At 42.4% G+C, this 23509-nt stretch overlaps 1 protein-coding gene across 1 annotated transcript in view; it reads right to left on the reverse strand.

Moving 5' to 3' along the window:
• Positions 1 to 7275: 7275 nt before the first annotated feature.
• The window catches only part of RGMB (repulsive guidance molecule BMP co-receptor b), a 67772-nt gene continuing 51538 nt past the window's right edge, over positions 7276 to 23509 (reverse strand). Inside the window, exon 3 of the mRNA XM_068247481.1 lies at positions 7276 to 12215. Coding sequence (XP_068103582.1) covers positions 11550 to 12215 — 666 coding nt within the window. The 3' untranslated portion in view covers positions 7276 to 11549. The remainder of the gene's footprint in view (positions 12216 to 23509) is intronic.

A 23509-nucleotide genomic window follows, 5' to 3' on the forward strand; every position in this document is an offset into this window, starting at 1 on the left:
GTGGATGCGCGCGCAAGAACATGCGGCGGCAAGAAATAGACCCTAGAGCCCGTTTTTAATGGGCTTGGGTCTGCTAGTTTTGTTAAGAAAGATAGACAAGAAACCCTGGAGGAATAAAGGGCTGTGTGCTCTTATGTACCGCTGGCTATCACATTTGGGAAAATAAACTAAGCTACAGCTCAGTTTTTCTAACGTGTTCAAGCTACAGAACGCCTTAGTAGAAGTGTAACCTGGACAAGTGTCCTCACTTCCGGCCCTTTCCCAGCATATTTCAGACTGAATCCAAATTCCTTTCATGCCCTGCAATCTAATTGGGCTAAAGGTGACCACACACGATATAATAAAATGATCTGATTTTATGGTAATTCGATAAATATGATTGGATCTCCCGAAAAAAAAAATCACCATTTTTTTTCATTTGACTGAAAAATCCAATCGTATTTGTTTTTTTATCGATATGGAACGCTGGAAAATTTTCTTCAATTTTTCTAGATTGTATGGTGTGTGTTAGATTGTCAATTTATTTATAAACACACCCTAGCAATTTTCTCAGAGTTTGCAATCCTTTTTATCATAATTGGGGGAAAATTGAACATGTGTGTGGTGCATTGGTCATCTTTTTGAAATGTTACAATCTGTCAGAAAAATTGATTGCAATTCTTAAATTGAACAGATATTTAAAACATTCACAGTGTGTGGCCACCTTAATGCTAATCAAGTGGAAGCCAGGAAAGGAGTTTCAGGGGTGACACTTTAAGATAAGTTCACAGTGGTGAGCTGTGTTGTGTTCCCTGTAAAGATGGGAATGCAATGGAGGAGAAAAGTCTTGTTGCACGTTATGTAAGCATTGTGTTGCATACAGTGAAGCATACAGTCTATGATGAAAAGAATGGTTCACTGCCACTGTTAAAGAGAAACTCTGACCAAGAATTGAACTTTATTCCAATCAATAGTTGATACCCCTTTTACATGAGAAAGCTATTCCTTTTCACAAACAGACCATCAGGGGGCACTGTATGGCTGATATTGTGGTGAAACCCCTCCCACAAAGAAATTCTGAGTACGTACTCTTGGCAGTTTCCTGTTTTACAGCTGTTTCCAACTGCCGAAACAGCAAGCAGCAGCTACCGGTACATCACTTGCCAGCAGTAAAAATGTCACCATGTGATAAATGTCAGAATATAAATCAGGGATTTAAAAGATTTTACAATGGGCAAACACAGTCTAAATCATTTACACATAATTATTGTAAAAATGAAGCACTTTTTTATTACATTATTTTCACCGGAGTTCCTCTTTAACATTCAACGTCTGTTGCATCACCTTGCATCTGATGCAGTCTGAACATTGCATAGACTTGTAATTGCAGTGTGATACCGTCCCTTACATTGCCTCTGTTACATTGCGCACTGCAACGCCCCACTGTGAACATAGCCTGACAGAAGCAACACTAGTTAATATTCCAGGAAATAACTTGTTTCTACCCCGTGTCTCCAGATCAGAAAATGCACACAGACAGTACATATAAATGAAGCAATCATGTAACACTTCAACAATCAAAATATATGCATTAACATTTCATTACTGCATTTATATAGACATCAAAGGATAACTGCAAGTCTTGCTTGAATAATGCAATCACTTTCCATGCTCAAAGTGTTCACCATCAGCATCCTGACACTTGATTCTGGTGAACTGCATGAACATTACCTGAAGTGTCCACAGGGATTGCCCAACCTTGTGTCTGCTATTCTGTGTGTGTCTGACGGGTCCCATGACGACTACAATGGTGTGACTGCGGACGTCTTTAGAGGAAACATAATAATACACATTGTTGCCACAACTCAATTCAATTTTTTTTAATTTTTTTTAAAGAAGCATAGATAAACTGTTTGGCCCCGTGTATGTGTGTTACACACTTTGTCTTTTATATCTTCCGAGACATAACTAGCTTCTGACATGAGGCTTTCCCAAACAATGTTGTGCATCTTTTACTGAGAGCCAAAAGAGGCACTGTAGTGACATATACAGCATACAGTAGAATCTCGTTATAGTACACTCTAATACCGTATATACTCAAGTATAAGTCTAGCCATTTAGGTCTGACTCACTAAGTATAGGGATTGACTTATACATGAGTCACTGGCAACACCGAGCTGAGTAATGTGTGTACTATTAGTGACATTCCCATTTGCAGCAATTTTCCCCAATGGTAAGTGACACATTCTTGATAATGGAAATACCAAGAAAGCACAGGTCTGAAAGTCCTGGCCACAACAATTAACAAGGAAAGGCCCGGGGAAAGATAAAGGGCTACAGGAAGGAGTAGTGGATAATTGCTGCACTTAGAGCCCTGGAGGAATTATTGGCTACACTTAGGGAACAGGAGGGGTTAATGGCTGCAATAAAGTATGCAGTTAAGTCAATAACCCCTCCTGGGCCCCAAGTGCAGCTGTAAATCCTTCTTGGGCCCCACATGCAGCAGTTAACTTTGCTGGGTAGACTTATACTTGAGTCAATAAAAAATTCCAACTTGAGAGGGTCAAATATTGGAGTCGACTTATACACAATGTCAACTTGTATTCATGTATATACAGTAGTAAACCTCTGGTTAGAGTTAGGATTGATAACTTGCAAGGGCAGACATTGTGTGTCTTGGAATTTGCCATATATTTTCCCAGGCCAGGTGTGAGGGGCAGAGCGTGGGGCTTAGAATCAAGCGGCCACAACGCTGCATATTTATAGTTAGCCAATTAAATTCACTGCTGCCTCCAACCCCGATTGCAAGAGGAGGCGGCGGGGGGACACCTCCCAGTGTCACATCCAGGCCAGTCCACCCCTGGACACGAATAAGCAAATTATAAATAGGCCAGTAACCAACACCCAAAGCAATCGTAGCAGTGATGGGTGGGAAGTTTGGAGGTAGAAGAGAGAGGTAAAGAGATGCAGTTACATCAGTTGGGGCAGGCAAGGCAGTAATTTATATGGAGTGCAAGCTGCAGTTAAAGGCAAACCACTTACAAAACGTGGAATAACAAATCAATAATGAATAATAATTACTCAAGGGCCAAACATATCTGTAGTTAAAGTTTACAGATATATTCAGAAACCGTTCATTCTGTCATCAGTGAGGACATACAAATCTACAGAGGTATAGACTTTAAAATCCTTTTCAAGTAATCTACCTCAAGTATAAAACTAAGAAAACAGGAGTTCTCCTTTAAATCCAGGAAGTGAATGGAGTGAAAGAATAAGGAGATACAGGACTATCAAAGCACACACATGGTTACAATTACCAAGCATTGCTGAGCTGTGAGTCACTGCATATCTGCAAGGTGCGCAGCAACTTAGCAGAACGTGTTAACCCCCACCCCACAACGCCTGTGGAAAAAACATCTGATCAGTTAACCTTTTTATTCAGGAATTAACAATAGGACACAAGAGGTCACCAGAGCAACACACGCGAGACACTTTACTTTAGGATAATCAACTTTATTCTTGTAGCATAATAAGTTAAACTATTTACACAATGCACAGTCACTCTTACACAAACAGATACTTATTGGCATAACTACGAACCACATCTAAAAGTTTCTGAACAGACACATCATGGGGATTTATCCAAGCACGACAGGAGGCGGCCATTTTGTGCACATCCTCTGAAAAAAGTTTTAGCTTTCCCCTGGGAGCGTTCACCAAGTTCTAAATATCCATATGTTTGGCATTATCTAAAGCTCTCTTAGCCACAACAGCCTGCAAGAACATGTGCAAATAACATTTTCTCAATTCCCAGACCTGGGCCAAGAGTGAAAAAACTAAGAAGTGCTAAACTATGAGAAAGATGTACAACTCGTACTAAAACCTTTTCTGGGCACGTCCATGCATTTAGTCATTGCTATTAGATTAAAAATCAACTTCGGAATATTATAAAAAGGTCAGCCCATCCAAAAACCAATACCTGAAATACAGATGGGCATGGGTAGATTTAAGCTTTAAATTGGCATCTTAAAGGAGACTTGAAGTGAGGGAAATATGGAAGGTGCCATTGCAGATGTCCTTTAGAAAATGTTCCATGCCTGACAAAGGAGTATGGAGATGAAGTATTCTGACTTCGTTGGCTGCATGCTTGCTTCAGGCATGACTGCAATCAAAAGGCAACAAATGATCACGGCTGTCAAGCATTAACTGTGGACTTCATAGTGCCCAGCATATAACCTCCCTGGCGGTAACCCTGAGCTACACTCGGGCTAGCTGCCGGGAGCTCAATGCAGAGTATAGCGTGCGGTGGGCTTCTTTTACTCACTTCCTGGGGGATCCAGACATCGCTAGCCGTTCTCCTTCCTGTCAGTGATCTCACTACAGAGTTACAGCGCCACCCAGAGGACAGAGGGAAAATTGCAGCATTGGAGACCAGGGAGGTAAGTGTTGGGGCTGCTGCAGGCATCTGGCGGCATGATTTTTTTTTTTACCTGATTTTAGGGTCTGATACATGCTGAAAAGACCCTAAAATCTGGAAATAATCATACCGCCAGGGAGTTTAAGTCAACAGGTCTATCCATCTGCCTCACCCATTACAAATGGCAGAGAAGAGGGGCAAGCCTGAGCAGTCTGGAAGTTGGGGCAGAATCTGACTCTCAAACATTATGTGGATGGAGACAGCAGGGTTTATAACTATGCAAAATTCAATGCAAGAAAAAACCATAACAACAATATTAGAATTACATAAACATTAAAAAATACCTGTGGTGACGTGACATGATGAGATTGACATGTATGTACAGTGACAAGCACACAAATAACCGTTGTGTTCCTCTTTTTTATTTTTATGCCTGAAAGAGTTAACATTCAGGTTTGCAACCGACAGTTGCATACAGGACCAATTCAGACTATAGCATAACCTTCACTAAGGAATTACAGCCATAAAATACTTTCCTGGCAGAGAACAGATTCTGAGAGCAGGAAAGAGATAAAAAGGGTCAATAACTCATTTTAGCTTCTGGTACACTGAAAGGCTGTATCAGTCATATGAGACAATACAACATTAAACCTACTTATTTTGGCGTATACACAGAAAATAAAACCGTGGGATTCTAGAAAAGAAAAAAAAATTAGGAAGAGGATGGATACAATTGTCTCAGTTTGTCACCTCAGGTTTCCTTTAATGTTAAACTCTAAACAAATATATCCAAATGGCATTAAAAATTACTTGTTAGAGAGATCTACTTACTGTATATTATAAAAACAACAGATCAGAGTTGCACTTTTTTTTATAATTTCATTACAACTAAAGTGAACTTTCAATTTAAAAGAAGCAGCTCCTAAAAAGTTCTTGTTGTTGGGACAGGCCGGCTCCCGATTTCCATATTTATTTCACCACCTTTGGATTTAACACTATTTAATTCAGTCATGTATTGAAAATCATTAACAATGTGTAAAGGTCACTGTTAGAGGTAGATGAATATATATTTATAGTAATTAGTATTTAAGTACCTCCTGCTAATAAGTTGAATGAGCAAAGTGATGACCCAACTAGCCCCCCCCGCCAAGTCAGCAGGCTTGTGGCCAAGCGGAACTACTCTCACAGTATACAAAAAATAAAATAAAAGCTGTAACTGTACTGTGTGAGGGACGTGCACAAGGTACGCATATACATGCATTTGTAACTTGGTAATTAGCTGCTTGCCTGGAGTTTAAGTACCCCTGAACAGAGAGTGATCATGTGCAAACACATATGTGAGAAGGTAGTACTGTCGCACATCATGGAACCCTTCTTACTTCTCTGCTCCCGCTTGGGTCCCCACAATTCACCTCTTCAATATTCAACTGGGAAGCCAGCGAATATGGACAAGAAGAAAAGAAGTGGTCCTCCTCCTCTGTTGGCGGCCAGTCCCTTTTATCCAATGCCCCTTACCCACCCAGCTGACTCTTCCTGGTTGCTCGTAGATAGGCTCGCACATGTGCATTACATCTGTTCCCTCAGGAAAGGCGCTTGTGTGAAAGCGCCAATATGGAACCAGTTCAAGTGTCAGCGCCATTTTTAAGATGGAGGGCGTTTTTTTTCTTACATGGACAGTGGCCAAACACGACCATGGAGGTACAAGGCAAGATGATGGGCCCATTCTGTGGAAGGTAGGTACTGGGAAAATGTGTTTATTTCACAGGTTGCGTTTAAATTCAGAGGTGCTTTGAGCTTCAGCTCTAAAAGACGCCCCTAGATATTTTTCCTGCTTGTGGAAAAAGAGTATTATGCATTTTGTAAGATGGGCACCAATGAGCCACTGATGGAAAAAGCTATATATTAAATCAAGCGTGTGTTTGGGGGGTGGGGAGCTCATATAGCCAGAGTTCTTAAAGGATACCACAACTGAAATGTGACATAATGAGATAGACATGTGTATGTACAGTGCCTAGCACACAGATAACTATGCTGTGTTCCTTTTTTTCTTTCTCTGCCTGAAAGAGTTAAATATCAGGTATGTAAGTGGCTGACTCAGTCCTGACTCAGACAGGAAGTGACTACAGTGTGACCCTCACTGATAAGAAATTCCCCCTTTTTACCTCTTTCTTGCTCTCAGAAGTCATTTTCTGCTAGGAAAGTGTTTTATAGTTGGAATTTCTTATCAGTGAGGGTCACACTGTAGTCACTTCCTGTCTGAGTCAGGACTGAGTCAGCCACTAACATACCTGATATTTAACTCTTTCAGGCAGAGAAAGAAAAAAAAGGATCACAGCATAGTTATCTGTGTGCTAGGCACTGTACATACACATGTCTATCTCATTATGTCACATTTCAGTTGTGGTATCCTTTAAACTTTTGGTCACTTGGTGTCCGAAGTTAAATATTCAGGGAAAGTGAGTGGAGCATAAAACAGTTAAACTTCAGCCATTTATTTTAAATGGGAAAATATAAACTGCAGCCATTCTTAAACTGTTAATTGCAGGGTTATCAAACTTGGCACACTTTGTCACTGGTTGACTGGGACTAAGTGGGTGGAGCCTACCACAGCCAATCAAAATTTACCTATTGATTTTCAAGGGGAATATTTAAATTGCCGCCATTCTTACAATGCTGTTCACGCCAGAGGCCTCAAACCTGCTACAGTTGGTCATTGGGTGACTGGCGTTCAAATTCAGAGAAAGGGATTGGAGGCACAAACAGCCAGATTTGTTTGCTTGATTTCAATAGGAAAATTGAAACAGCTTCCATTCTCACATTTCTGATGCCAAGGACCCCAAAGATCACAAACTTTCTAATTTAGTTACTGTGTGTCAAGGTTTAAAAAAAAAAAAAAAAAAAAAAAAAAAAAAAAGTGGCCGGACCCAACAACAACCAAATACATACCCGAGCAACACCGGGTCTTCAGCTAGTCTGCAATAAAAAAAAAAAAATCTCTCCTAAAATCTTCTTCAAGCTACAAAATTGATATTAAGTTTATGTGGCCTTTCCCCACTTATGTGAATTCTTGCTGGGATATTTGCCATATGTGACAAGTCCGCTCTAGCTGAGAATCTACAGCACGCTGGAAGATATTTTTTTTTCTTTCTTCTACGTTTTATTTGTGCTCATTTCAATGGAAAGATGAATTTGAAACGCACATGAAATGTTCTGTGTATTGCTAAAAATCTGGCTGGTCAATTTAGAGCAGAAAAGTACAGCGTCTGCAGAATATGAGAAGATTTATCCCACCATCTTCCAGTTTAAAAAAAAAAAAAAAAAAAAAAACAGACCATTTATATCGTGCTTCTCTCCTGGCGGACTCAAAGCACCAGAGCTGCAGCCACTAGGTTGCACTCTATAGGCACTTTTGTAGCACTGCAGGGGTGCCCTTAACTTCGAATTCGGATGAAATTCTAATAGGGTTATTCGAATTTCATCCAAATTCAAAGTTAAGAGCATCCCCGAGTAGCAGTGTTAGGGAGTCTAGCCAAGGTCTCCTACTGAACAGGAAGAGCAGAGATTTGAACCCAGATTTCATGTGTCAGAGGGAGACACCATCATACTACCACTGCTTTAGTAGATCACAAATTGGTGAAAAATGTGATTATTGGTGCCATGTGTATAGCATTCCCCTCCAGCTGAAAATTGCCATTTGGCTTTAAGAGAGTCAAAAACCTAGTTGTATACAAAATCTAGTTTAAGATACCAAAAGGAGGTGCAAATATCTAGAATGAAGATTCTGGTTTTGCCTTAATCGAATGATTCCTAACCCTAAACCAAGCACAAGGATTAATGATAGGTACCAGAAAATGTGAAGGCGAGACTAAACCTGAGGGGTGGGGTTTGGTGGAGCAATTAAACATAATCCACTGAGATGTAAAGTTAAATACAATAACTTTAGTAGCAAAGAAATGTAAGTGGAGCTGATAAATGATGTTAGGTTATTTATGAAAATACATTATTAAGATCCAGCTATTCAATAAAATATTCTCGTCAGTGATCAAACCATGACAGGACATATGAGTAATTCTCACCACAGCTGGGGCATATCCTGGGGTAAAAACAACCACACAAAATCATGACCAACAGTGGAGTACAAAGAAAAAAATAATGTATGTAATGACCAATAACGTATGCGTGTGCGCGTGCGTGGGGTGGTGCAAACTATAGAGTGACATTGCACAAGTTGAAAGGGATTGGAACATAACAAGGGAACTAAAGCAATGCAGGTCAAGACTTGTACACCCACAGTGGAAGCGGTTCAAAGAATGTACAGTGAAAAGGGAACATGGCCCACACTGAAAATGAAACATTATTCCATGACTCAAATACAAAAAGTCATGGGCACATACAAAGGTGTGTGCGGTCTTGTAAAAAGACTCACTATAATGGGTAACTGGCAAACAAATAAGGAGCCTTCATATGAGATGCCATAGTCAGAAAAGGTGAACAGTCACCATCCCAGTACTGACAGATATCAGTATCTGCAACTCTCATAAGATCAAATATGTCTCCACCGTGAGCCTGGTTTACCCAAGTTTACCTGATGAACACTGGCAAACATTAAGGGATTAGATTTATAAAAAGAAGTTGCCTGGGATTGCATGGAAATAGTTTGCAACCCTCGCCTGTCATGTACCAGAAATAGTGGGGGTTGCTCAACATAATCTGGCTATAGCTGGCCACACAGCTGAACGTGAAGCAGAGAGCAGCTATGTAAATACCTGCACAAAGACAAAGTTATGCATTTTGGCAACAAGTCTTAAAAGGTAATATCAGATCAGAAATGAGGAAATGTGCGGCACCCGTCTCCGAAGGCAGGATCTGAGAGGCAGCCAGAATCAATGTAGAGGCTGAAAATCCTATTTACGCGTCAGATTTAACGGTCCTTGGTAAACAAAGACAACAACTGTTTATTATCTTTTGCACTGGCGCAACAGTCATTTTGTTTCAATTTCTTTTATTAAAGGAGCAAGGAAGGAGGAAAAGAATTTCATAACAAATTAACGATTGGCGTCTGCAGCTTGCCACTTTACTAACCGATCACTGGCCACAGACAATTATAGAATGATAAAATCTACAAACCTTTTACTGAGTTTTTGATAAAGGTGCATACACACACAATTACTGTGGGATGCGGGGGGCAGGACTAGATCCTTTGGGCATTCGTTTATGGGCAAATTCTGTACAGATGCAAAGCTAGCCTATAGCCTAGTAATGCATTCTGTTTCTATGCGGGGCAAGTGGGCCAATGTAATGATGCAGAACGCAGCAATATGGAGTGGGTGCGGTAAGCAAAAGAACAATGCCCTTGGCTGAGTTGCTCGCCAAGGCACTACGGGAGGTAGTGGGCCACTGTACATTCTCAGAAGTAGCCCCGGTTCAGAACTATCTAGCGTGTGTGAAGCTTAAGACTTCAGTCGAAAGATATCAGCAATAAATATTTCAATAAGTTGGGGTGATGAGATTAGAAAATGCACTCACACAGTCTTTGCTGAGAATGTAGCCTGAGTACAGCTGCCCTGGAGTGCTGGCTCATATCAGCAGAGTGCATCGTCCCCCTCCTTACCCACCAAAAGCTACTCCATCATGTGGTCTGCCATTGTGTTTCCTCCCCCTTCCATAGCAACAGAATGCATTAGGCAGCTGTAGCCTAGCGACAAGTCTATACAGCACCCACATTGCCGGCATTACAAAATCAAACTAGTCTCTCTCCTTGATTTTTAATCATGAAAAATAAACCAATCTCTGACCATTTCCATAGCTAAGGAGCACTTACGTTCAACTGTGGTTAGGAACTCATACCTGTGCAGTTCTGGACACACAGGGGAGGTAATCTAGCCATGAGCTTCATTCAACCCCCCCCCCCCCCTTCCCAATTTAGGGGTACTTTAAAAGGGACATTGGTAAGCAAAAATTTGTAAAATGTAAAGATAACTGGCTGATCTACTTGCTCTCAAGAGGTTTGGAGATTTTAGCATGGCTAAACAAGACTGAACCAATCAAAGACTCTAGGCAACAAATGTGCCTAAAAAGCAGCAGATAGCACCTCTTTTACAACCTTTCCTGTAGCCAACAAAGCTTGCATTCTAGAATGCCTTAAAATAGTCTGTTGGCTATTAAACTGAACTGACTTGTATTACCAAGTAAACATGTTTTATTAAAAACTGAGCCCACCTAACTTTTATATAGATGCTCGTAAGATGAATCAACCCATCATCATACATCGGTTAATACAGCACGAAGATCTACAAAGTAGAACCTCATTATTTTTGCAGAGTTCTCCATAATGTAAGGCCTCATGGAGACTGAGGAAGAACGAGATGCCTTTGCAAATGCCTGCTACTGAGTGGCAGGATCTAACTGACTCAACATACCAGCATCCAGTGAAATCAAATATCTATTTTGGATGGGCTGACCCATTTAGAGTCTTCCTATTCAAGGAAAACTCAAACATTATACCCCATAGACATAACTGATGCCATACTTCTATTGTAAATCACTGCTCTACAGTCTATGATGATGCCTACCACACAACTGAAAGACGACTGGGAAACTGTATTTTGATGGGCTGGGGTCATCTATATCCATGTGTCAAGCACTACAGAGCTGAATGCTCTCTCTTTGTGAAACAATTAGAATAGATCACATGAATTCCTGTGGACAAGCCTATAGCTCATTCCACGATCTACCGTGACAAATTATTGCCATTAAACTGAATCTATATCTATCATGGCAACTTACACAATACAAAATAAAGAAAAAACTCTCTTAGGTTTCAACACAATACAAAAAGCAGAGCTTAACTTGTGTGGCATCACACACAACTTCTCACTGGTAGAGACACATAAATATTTTATAAAAAATAAAGTGCTTTCTAAAAGGTTCCAGCAACGGAACATACAAAACATTTCACAAAATAAAGAGACAAAATAAAAATGTAACACTACATCCAGATTGAGTATAAACAATGACAATATTTACAATCTCATGGGCTTCCCAAGACAAACATCCCTTCATATACACGGTATATACATATATGCCGCTATCCTTGATCAATATATTATAACAATATATATTTTACATTTTTTTTTGTTTATACACAAGAAAACTAGAAAAAAGCAACAAGGGCCAAGCATACGAGCCCAACAAGCATGGTGGGATAAGCCTGGAGTTTGCTCTCAATGCCGTTGTTTGGGAAGATCTGCCATAACTCCTTCCTAGGGTGTAGAGCTTCTACATCCTCCCAAGCACTATAAGCAGCTGCGGTAAAGTTTGTGTCACCCGTCGTAAACAGGTCAAAGACGCAAGAGTGGAAGTAGATGTGCCGGACCTGGAACTTCTCCATACATTTGGCACTGGCACTTTCCAGTGTGAATGCTGATCTAGCTTGAATCGGTGATGAACTTGGCGGACTTTTAACCGTCACTGGGAAACGGAGATGACCGCCTTCATCGATACGTTCACTAGATGGGCAGCCATTCATACACAGCTGTAAGTCCTGGCTCTCCTCGAAAGCCATTGCCAATTCCTCCGGCATGCGAATGGCCAATGTTAGGTAGTTTCCATGCTGCCGTACTATGACAGTTGTCCCAATGTACCTGGCATGCATTTCAACATGCTTTCCACTGGCTTTTTCAACAATCCGCAAGGTTTTAGAGTCTCCATCTCCACCACTTGTTGTGCCATCTACAAATGCTGCAGGCAGGTCATCAGTTACAGCCTGGTAAACCTTCTGATCCGTGCAATCCGGGAAGGATTTAAATATTATGGTTATCTGGAAGAGAACAATAAAAAAAAAATAAGAATTGTAAATTCAAAAGTCACATAAATATTAACACAAAAGTCGTCCAACTTTTACAATACCAAATGGCAGACATCCAACGTGCCTAAAAGTTATAGCTTGCACCCAACTTTTTAAAGCCTTTAACTATTATCATGCTGTTTTATTGTGCTTTAAGTGGAACATAAATGAGAAGAAGCAGCTCCCTGCTTTGTAATGATACACAATGGTTATTATTCACTATTTTTTATCTCAATGCAATTCTGCAGTTCAGGCTTGACTGCATTTTAAGACAGTAATAAAGATATTGAAACTGCCAACATACACAATATGAGATTCACTTGCAAGATCTACTCTACCATAAAAGCAATTAAGATTTTCCAAAATAAGCAGATTTACAGTACTTTTTGCTGGACTGCCATTGTTCTGTTATAAGGTATCAAAGTGAGAATATGTATGCTGCCATATTTATTTCCTTTTAAACAAGACCAGTTTCCTGGCATCCCTGCTGATCTATTTGGCTGCAATAGTGTCTGAATCACACCAGAAAAAAGCATGCAGCTAATAGTCAGATTTGACAATAATGTCAGGAACACCTGATCGGCATATGCTTGTTCAGGGTCATTGGCTAAAAGTATTAGAGGAAGAGGTTCAGTACGATAGCCAGGCAACTGGTATTGCTTAAAAGGAAAGAATTAGGGCAGCCTCCAAATACCTCTCGTTACAGTTGTCCCTTAAGTCAGCTCTCAGACCCTTGCTGTCCGGAGAAGGGATCTCTGCTACACTGAATAAGCAGTCTGTCTCCCATCTCTCAACAGTGAACTCTAATGGCAGGATGTATAAGTGACTGAGCTTGTGGCTGCTACACCCTTCATACACTGTAATTCTTTCAGTAGAACACTTGTGAGCCCATCTTTAGTTTTAAATCCACTGTTCTAAGTATTTAAAAAAAAACTAAATAGTTAGTAGTAGTAGACAGTAGTTTTTATGTACAGCAGAACACCACGTTTTTGTTCCGAGTGGCTCTTTAGTTATAATTGTCCACCCCTTGCTGTAAAAAGCTAGTTTGACCCAAGCCAGTCCACAAGTCACACCAAGGCCTCGATTCATAAAGCATTCCCGCATTCGGAAATGCTGAAAACTGCTCACTTTACCGACCACACAGCAAAATCTGTATTCATAAAGGCTTTTTCCGCATGAAAAGCCGACATTCGCGAGCAGAGTGATGAATCACCGCCTTGCGCGGTGATTATCATAGCAAAAGTAACAAGTAGTCAATTCATAAAGATTAGAGGTAGCGGTATGCGGACGGGTATTACCGCTACCTCTGATGTGGCGAGAAGCGTGCGGAATACAGTGCAGTGAATGGGACAGACCTCCCAAGCAGCTGCAGAGAGAACACCGCACGGAGGGATTCCGCCTGCTTCACCTGTTTCCGCATGTCTCCTGACAGCCTAACGCCTGCCTACAGCGGAATATCTCCGCACGCCTGTCACAACTAGCAAAATTTTTATGAATTACCACCCTGAAGGCGGAAATACCGACAGCGGTGTTTCCCCGCTCGACTTTACCTTACCGACAGCACTTTTATGAATCGAGGCCTAACAGTGCAGGTTTAACAGGAACCTTCATATACGCAGGTACCCACATTCATGATATGGCAATATAAGACACCTGTATGAATATGGATATGTATTGCTGATAAAACAAGACCTGCTGGTGAGAATTGAGAAGGGGCTGTATCCACACATCTGTCACATGGGCAACCAGTGCCGCAACATGTCTGAGACACTCGCATCATTTCTGAACAGATTCCACACCCAGTTGATAAGTAACTGATGGCTGTCAGCAGTTTTGAGGATCTTCAGTGATTTGGTTCCAATGTAAAATCAATTGTTCCCTACATGTTACATACTGTAGAAACCGGTCTCTGCAGCATACTGAAGCCTCAGACATGTTGTGGTGACATAACAGTGGTAGGGCCACCTGTATTTGATCATGCAGACAAACATTCGAAAATGCAACAGCTAAAGTGAAGTACATCTGGTAGAAAGCTAAAATCCACCCTAAAAACAACACTGAAAACAGACAAACCATGTCTGAACCATTGTTCATGGGATGCGTTACTGTTTAAGTGTACCTGAGACGAGAAGCGTCTGAGGTGCCACACTTACCTGGGGCTTCCTTAAAGGGAAGGTTCAGGGACTATCTAAAAAAAATAAAAATCCATTTCCACTTACCTGGGGCTTCCTCCAGCCCGTGGCAGGCAGGAGGTGCCCTCGGCGCCGCTCCGCAGGCTCCCGGTGGTCTCCGGTGGCCGACCCGACCTGGCCAGGCCGGCGGCCAGGTCGGGCCTCTTCTGCGCTCCATGGTGCGTTCCAGTACAGCCCGGAGGACGTCCGATGACGTCAGCGCGCCGGCGTGGAACGCACCATGGAGCGCAGAAGAGGCCCGACCTGGCCGCCGGCCTGGCCAGGTCGGGTCGGCCACCGGGAGCCTGCGGAGCGGCGCCGAGGGCACCTCCTGCCTGCCACGGGCTGGAGGAAGCCCCAGGTAAGTGGAAATGGATTTTTATTTTTTTTAGATAGTCCCTGAACCTTCCCTTTAAGCCCCCTTTAAAGGGAAGGTCAGATCAGCTGGAAAAAAGAAAACGACATTTACTTAGCCGGTTCTTCCTCCAGCCCCAATGTCCCTCGCCGCAGTTCCGCACTCAGCCTCTGGCTCCCGGTCCCCTCTGCCGCCGAGGATGACCTCGCCAGGAGCGCCACTGTCAATCACTCGCATGTGGTGTGTACTGTGCAGGCGCAGAACTACTGCACCTGCATAGTACATTCCACACCACGTGCGAGTGATTGACAGCGTCGCTCGCCCAGGCGCAGTAGAGGACGACCTGGCAAGGAGGTACCCTGCAGAGGAGGGGACTGGGAGTGAAGAGCTGCGGCAAGGGACATAGCGGCTGCTAGGGGCTGGAGGAAGCCCCAAGTAAATATTTTTTTCAGCTGCTCGGACCTTCACTTTAAGGCATATCGTCCATTGCTGTCTCCCTGGGTGGCCTGTCACTTGCAATTTAGCCCGAAAGCTCAGCCAAGTCACACTTCGAGCATGCGCAGGCCAGCCAGGTGCACTACCCATTTTGTTCCCGTGGCTGGCATGCATCACACCAAGAAGGCAGTGCAGAACAGGCAATCTGGAAATGTTAAAACTATTAAAGTAATACAAGTACTGAGGTGGTCACATGACTGCTCGCATAAAAAAATTAATGTACCGAGGGTTCTTTGCTAACCTTAAAAAAATACAGTGGTTAGATACAGATTCTCCATGATACTTAAAAGGTACATAAAGACATAAAACTGTTTACAGTCAAAATGACCCTTTACCATACCCTATATACTGCATCTGGATTATGTGGGTGACAGGCAAACAGCCAAGAAACACATCATCAGTTAGTTGCTCTGTACCTGAGCATCTCCTCTCTCACCATCACTGCCTGGGAGCAGAGAGTCGGCCAAGACTAAATTAATGACCATTTCGGGAGACGTCCATACGGGGCTCAACTTTTTCTGATGACAGGCTGGAGTAACAATGCACTGTCAGGATTCTCCTGGTTCTACGGTTAGTGACATCATGATTTGCAAGATGGTAGCCGCCATGCTGGCAGGCAAAAAAAAAAAAAAAAAAATATCTATGGAACAGTGGAAACCTACTGTGGAAAGCATGTCTGATATTTTAAATGCAAATATGGGCGCTACTGAGGCATAGTAGATCGCACTCTTGCTGTGCAGCACTGGGTTCCTGGTTCAATTCTGGGCTAGGAAACTATCTACAAGGAGTTTCCTCCAGGGATTCCAGTTTTTTCTCAGGTGCTCTTAAAGGGAAGTTAATTAACGTATATGTATGTTCCTAAGGTAAAAATGACAGTCTGTCCAGGCAGGCGATCACTCTTTTTTAACCTGTTGTAATTTTGTACCGTTAAATAAAGTGTTCCTGAATCGAGTGACGGAATGCGTTCTACTTTTTTGATGGCTGCCGAGCTGGACGGAGGTCTAGGCAAAGCAGATGGAGAATTCAGAAGCGCTTTGGCAGTTTTCAGAAACATGGCCGTAGCCGCGTTCCTGAGGAAGGGGACACCCCCCCCCAAATCCGTCATCACTAGGAGGCTCTATCATTTTTATCTTAGGTAGTCTTTAAAGGGATCCAAGCAGCTCCTGGCTTCAAATAGCTGCAAGGGCTGCCATTTTTCAGAAGCTCAACCCCTGCTATTTTACAACTAGCATTGTCCAGGCTAGGTGTGAAATTCTTCAACTGTAACTGATGTTTTCTGTTTGAAGTACAATGGGGGTTTGTTTGTCGTCAATTAAGTCTAATGAGGTGATTTCTTATCTGTGTTCCACCATCTCCTGCTCAGCGACCTCAGGTCCTTTAGGGACAGACAAAGTGGCTATTTTAACTCTTAGATGTAAAAAAATGAGTTAAAGTGAAAGTTTTTTTAAATAATAAACCACATTTTTAGAATGCATTTTTAATTTGCTATAGAGCTGCCCTGGGTGTTAAAAATGATGCTCGGTTCACTTTAAAATTGACCTCAGACCATGATGTACATATGACAATAGTGGGGATTAGATTGTGGGCCCCTCTGAGAGATGGTTATTGACTAATCTATATGCTATGTACAGCCCTGCAGAATATGTCAGCACTGTATGAAAATACAAGATACATAAGAATATCACATCAGATTGAAGCATGCATTGAGTAAGTTTGTACAGTAAAAACAACAAGAAGAGAAACAACTGAAAGCGTGTGGGCACCTCAGAACTTTTTGCCTGCCAAGTTAATATACAGAACAGCAGCTTACAAGGTCTCTGAACTCAAAAAGGACAAGACCAGCAACATCTGACTCCAGTGTACTCCTCACCTGTGAGAGTGAAGTGAACTTGCAGAAGCAGTAATAATGAGAGACAAATGACAGGTCTCTCCATTTAATAGGTACCTTAGGCAACCCGCAATCATAACATTAGCACAGTAAATTAGAGCATCAACCCTTCTCACAAAGCTAAGCAATTTGTCTGTTTGACAGCCATGACTCATAAAAGTCTCTGACTTGTGCAGCTCCCACTGAAACGTACCTTGCCAAAAAGCAGCAGGACTCATGTTTCAACATAGGTGCTTTCAGTTTTACATATTAAAAGAAAATGAGCAATCTCCTCCTAATTTAAAATGATTTCTCCCACAACAGAACAATTAGTTCCCGCTGCTGGCTGCCACTTTCCAGATCCCAGGTTCGGACTTTACATGGATTCAGGGGGTAAGTCACAAGTATGAGCAAATATCACATATACAGAGATTTTACAATATGAATGGTATTCTAATTAGGTGGGGGAGGGGGGGGGGGGGGTCACATATTGTTAAATATGTCTATACACTAAAGCTAGGTTCCCATACACTGATGGATCAGGAATCTCTGCCGATGAACGATCATTCCCCGATCCATTTGTCATAATCGGAAAAACGAAAAACCGACCACAATTGATAAACAATCGGTCTAATTTTAAGCTTAAATCGATTGACTCGCAAGAATCTGAATGATCGGTTGGGTTGTGATCCGTCATGACGGTTGTTTAAAACAAACGACCATTGTGGTTAGTCAGACGTTGGTTAACGATGTCTGATATCGTGAAAATGAATGTGTGTTGCAAAAATTAAAAAAAAAATCAGCTAAAAAATCAGCTCAAAAATCTTGCCGTGGGTATGGACCTTAAAGCGGATCCGAGATGAAAAACTAACTATAACAAGTAACTTGTCTATATATCTTATCTAAAGTTTAGATAGTTTACACAGCATATCTATCTGCAAACAGCTTCAACAGTTTATGATTATTTCTTTCTGTGAAACAAGGAGAGCAGCAATGTTTTGTTTGTCACATTACACAAGGGAAGCTGATCTGTATCTCCAGCCCTCAGCCTATGAAAAGTTCACTCCCCTCTGGCTAGTAACCTCCTCCTCCTGCCCAGACTGAGCTCCCATAAGTCCTTGCTACTAAGGCGCAAAGTGCCAAGGCAGTATGGAGATGCGGTGGACGAGGCTTGTTTAGTTTATAGGGAATTAGAGTATTAAAACAACAACAAAAAAGTATTTGGCTTGAGGAATGCCCTATAAACTATATGAAAAGAACACAATTATGCAATGAGTAACAGTTTAATCTCGGATCCACTCCCTGACAGATTTGACCACTGTGATTTTATTGTTGGAAGACAACGCTTGATCATAATTTAAAATGATTTTTGGCTGAAATCAACAGATATTACTGATCAGACACAATAGACCATTATTATTTTTATTATTTAGTATGTATATAGTGCAGACATCTTCCGCAACGCTGTACAGGTCAACATTTGCAAGGAGTTTGTATGTTCTCCCCGTCTGCATGGGTTTCCTCCAGGTACTCTGGTTTCCTCCCACATCCCAAAAACATACAGATAAATTAATTGGCTTCCCCCTAAAATTGGCCCTAGATTACGATACATACACTACACGATACATACATAGACATAGGACTATGGTAGGGGTTAGATTGTGAGCTCCTCTGAGGGGCAGCTAAGTGACAAGACAATATACTCTGTACAGCGCTGCGTAATATGCCGGCGCTATATAAATACTAAATAATAATGACAAGACAAGACAAGACAAATAACATTTATATTGCGCTTTTCTCCTTGCGGACTCAAAGCGCCAGAGCTGCAGCCACTAGGGCGCGCTCTATTGGCAGTAGCAGTGTAAGGGAGACTTGCCAAAGGTCTCCTACTGAATTAGTGCTGGCTTACTGAACAGGCAGAGCCGAGATTCGAACCCTGGTCTCCTGTGTCAGAGGCAGAGCCCTTAACCATTACACCATCAGCCAACCAATAATAGAGTATATATTGTCTTGTCACTTAACTGTCCCTCTGAGGGGCTCACAATCTAATCCCTACCATAGTCTTATGTCTATGTATGTATGGTGTAGTGTATGTATCGTAGTCTAGGGCCAATTTAGGGGGAAGCCTATCTTATGTTATGTTACTTATCTGTATGTTTTTGGGATGTGGGAGGAAACCGGAGTACCCGGAGGAAACCCACGCAGACACGGGGACAACATACAAACTCCTTGCAGATGTTGACCTGGCTGGGATTCGAACCAGGGACCGAGGGCTGCAAGGCGGGAGCGCTAACCACTACCCCACCATGGCCAAGCAGGTGATGGTGTCTGAAGAGCTTCGGCAGAGCTCGAAAACACGGCCACGACTGCTTTCCCGAAGAGGGAGGCAAAGCGTCACCTGTGTCCAAACTATGGCATGACAGGCTCTTTATCGTATGAGGCTGGGTACCCGGCAGGCTAACAGTGCGAGCCAAGGCAGTACAGATGCATCACTAGTCTCTAGGCAAACCATGATTAATTAACCCAATATAGGTTTTCTAGATTATTATTTACTATCTATATATCACCAAAATCTTCAGCAGCGCTGGACGGAGTATATAGTCTTGTCAGTAACTGTCCAGAGGAGCTCACAATCTAATCCCTACCATAGTCATATGTCTAAGTATGTATCGTGTAGTGTATGTATCTTAGTCCAGGGCCAATTTTTTGAGGGAAGCCAATTAACTTATCTGTATGTCTTTAGGATGTGGGAGGAAACCAGAGTACCCGGAGTAAACCCACAGAGACAGCGAGAAGATAAAAACTCCATGCAGATACGAACCAGGGACCCAGCGCTCGCTGCAAGGCAAGAGTGCCAACCACTATGCCACCATTCTTCCCTAGATCACGAAAGATCTCGCCTTTGAAGATTATTGAATATCCTTGGAGATGCTGTAGTAAATTAGGCCTACTGGTGGCCTCGTTCACCTCGTGATGCATGCAGGAACAACTGGTGCCCAGTGCCAACATTCTGGAAGCACCTACTCCTATCCTGCACTCAAGATCCCACACGCACTTAGGCATGTCCTGACTATAGACTAGCATACATCTCACTGTGCACTACTGAACTGAGAGAGACAATCAGTTCCTGCCTTCAGCTAAACACCTAAACAGTGTCTGCCCCTGTGCGTTAGATGTTCAGGAATTTGGCACGACCACCCCCACCCCCCAATAAGTCATTTATTATTAATAAACAGAAATGCTGTAACATCAATGCTTATGTTAAGCTTCTTTCCCGGATGAGCTGCTGCACTCATCCATATTTAAACAACTTGCTCCTTGGCTTTTTACCAGCTGTGAAAACAGCAACATCAAGGTAAGGATCAGCATTCCAGACCTCCCTACAATGTGAAATACAGCAACTAATGTGCGACAGAGCTCTCCTAGTCATGTGACCCAAGTGAGAACATCGCAGTGTATACACTGGTTTATTTCAGAATCGATGGCTTACACTGTGTAGTTTCACCAACAAGAGTACTGCAAACCCAGCAGCAACGCTCAGCAACTAACAAAGGGAAAAACAGGTACCAACTGCGCCTATGGCACAGACAGTCTTATTTATGCATTCCAGGCAAGTGGCAATCTAGGCTGTCACAGACAGAGGGAAAAAAGTACCCATAAAGATAACATCCAAGTGAGTCATATTTAATAAGCTTAATAATAATAGGGTTAATAATATTTTGGGATAAGCTTAGTTTCTGTGTTTCACAATTCTTGCTATGTGTGTGCTGCCTATACTGTCTCTCCACACTTTCATTTTACGCCACCAACATGAGGCATTACTTAAAGGGAACCTGTAGTGAGTAAAATTTAAAATAAAAACATTAGGTAACTTCAAATGAACATTACACAGTTACCTCGCCATCAGTCCCTCTCAGAAGCTCACCATTTTCTTCTGACAATGATCCCTTCCAGTTCTAACAACATTTTGTCAGAACTGAAATATATCAGTTGCTGTCAGTTACAGCTGAGAGGAGAACTGATGTGTCCATGTTTCCCTATGGCTCAAGTGGGCGATGTTACAGTTTAACAGTGTGCTGACCAGGAAGCGGTTAGGGGGTAATGGCCATTTTCAAAATGGAGGACGGAGAATTCCATTGATCAGAGGACAAACAGGACGCATGAGAGGAGAAAGAGATTGATAAGTTGACTACACGGGAGGTAAGTATGACTTGTGTATGTTTATTTTGATTTTTAATTTTCAGTTCAGGTTTTCTTTAAAGCACCAGAAAACTGTTATAGGTGCTTGGCACATGATAGCCAATTATCTCTGCTGAGGGGCTTAGATAACTAAAGCCCCTAAAGGCCCGTACACATGCCGCACTAAAGGCAACGATGGGTCCGTCGTCATCTCCCGCTGGCCGGGTTTTCAGCAGACAGTCTGGCGTGTGTACAGTCTGTCGGCGGACTGATCAGGCTGTTTCTAAACGATCCGCCTGGCGGATCGCTCAGAAACAGCCTCATCAGTCTGCAGACAGACTGTACACACGCCGGACTGTCGCTGGAACTCCCGCCCAGCGGGAGAGGATGACGGACCAGTCGTTGCCTTTAGTACGGCATGTGTACGGGCCTATACACCCGCTTAACAGCGGTTTTATGCAGCACAATTATCAAACAACATTTGTTGTGAAACAAGTTGAAACAACCGAAGTAAAAAAAAAAAAAAAAAAGTTGTTTGTTATTGTTCAAACATCTGATAAGACGTCAATCCAACTGTTAAATTGATGTCTTATCAGTTGTTTGAACAATAGCAAACAACTTTTTTTTTTTTTTTTTTTGGGTTTCACAACAAAGTGCTGCATAAAAGACCGCTGTTGAGCGTGTATTGGGCTTAAAGGACACATCCAAGGAAATTACAAATAAAAAAAAATCCACTTACCTCAGGCCCCTGCCAGACGTCCTGTGCCCACGCCGCAACTCGCGCTGGGTCCCCTCTGGCGCAAGATGCCGACTGCCCCTGCGGCTCTCAGAGTCGCACTGACGTCATCCGGACTGTACTGCGCAAGTGAAGTAGTTCTGCGCCTGCGCAGAACAGCCCAGGTGACGTCAGTGCGACAATGAGCCGCACAGTGGAATGCAAGAAGATGCCGACCTGGCGGGTCGGCCTCTGCATCGGAGGGGACCGGGAGCCAACGGCGTCCCGGTGAAATGCTTTTCTGCAAGTGTGCAAATCAGCATTTGATAGCATTCAGCAGCTTTCTGCGGGGATCTGCGTTTTTCACCCCCGCAGGGGGACATGGAGACGAGGCAGGAAGCGATCGCTGAAATCTGCATGTTGCTTCGAGTATTGGCTCAAACGACTGTAAATATAGGGATAGATCCATGGCATTCAAGCAAACAATGGTAAAAGTACGGAACAGGTGCAGCCATTCAATTGAATGGGCAGCACTTAACTGATGAGTGTCGCGCCTGGCGGAAAACAAGCCGCAATCGCCCGTGTGAACTAACCCCAAAAACTGGATTTTGGTTTCTTTTTTTTTTTTTTTTTTAGCAATTAAGTAAAGGAATTGGATGAGTGGATGGAGTTCAATTTACTGACTTCCTATTTTAAAATACATTCAGCTAAGCAAGAATAAAGGGTTATGGCATATGTATAAAGATTAGGTAAAGGCAGAGATAATTCTGTCTGAAGTTCACTCCTAGTAAATCAGGTGCTGCAGTCACGTCACAATGTTCTGCTGTATGCAAGTAAGAGCTGCTTCACACGGGTTTCTGCGTGGTGTTCACCCACCATGCAACAAAAGCGTGAATGGAAGCAGTTCTACAATGGTACTGGCTTTTCCCGTCGTGTGCATAAATGCAGAGACAGAGCCTGTTGTCTCATACATAGCGTCCAGTTTCAGCTACGTTCGGCAGTTCTAAATCCCCCTATTAGAGTCAAAACGTGATGACATAATGCCAGGAACCGCCACCAGGCACTGGCTATGTGAACTGGTCCTTAAACATATTTTTATTGATTAGATGTGAAAACATCTTCTGTGAGAAAACTCAGGAGAGAAGTTAATTGAATGAGGGCCTGTTCCTGTGTCAGGGAAAGGTTTCTGGTCACAAAAGGTGTATGTACTTAAAAAAACAAAAACAAAGGAGTTTTGAAAGAATCTAGCCAACAGGGACAACACAAAGCACATAAAACTGTCATTGGTTCTAATACCTATTTATTCTAGTTTTCGTGCTTTGAGTGGAGTTTGGTTTTAAGGCTCATACAAACTAAGCGATTTTTCTGTCATATTTTTTGCTAACAATTTGATGAACTTTTGTTAAATGAAGTTGCGAGATATTGAGAACAAACAATGTACAACGTTGCATGCCACCAGCAGCAATCGTTCGTTTTTGAACAGCT

This window comes from Hyperolius riggenbachi, chromosome 1 (assembly GCF_040937935.1).
Source record: "Hyperolius riggenbachi isolate aHypRig1 chromosome 1, aHypRig1.pri, whole genome shotgun sequence".
In the NCBI taxonomy this organism is placed as follows: Eukaryota; Metazoa; Chordata; class Amphibia; order Anura; family Hyperoliidae; genus Hyperolius; species Hyperolius riggenbachi.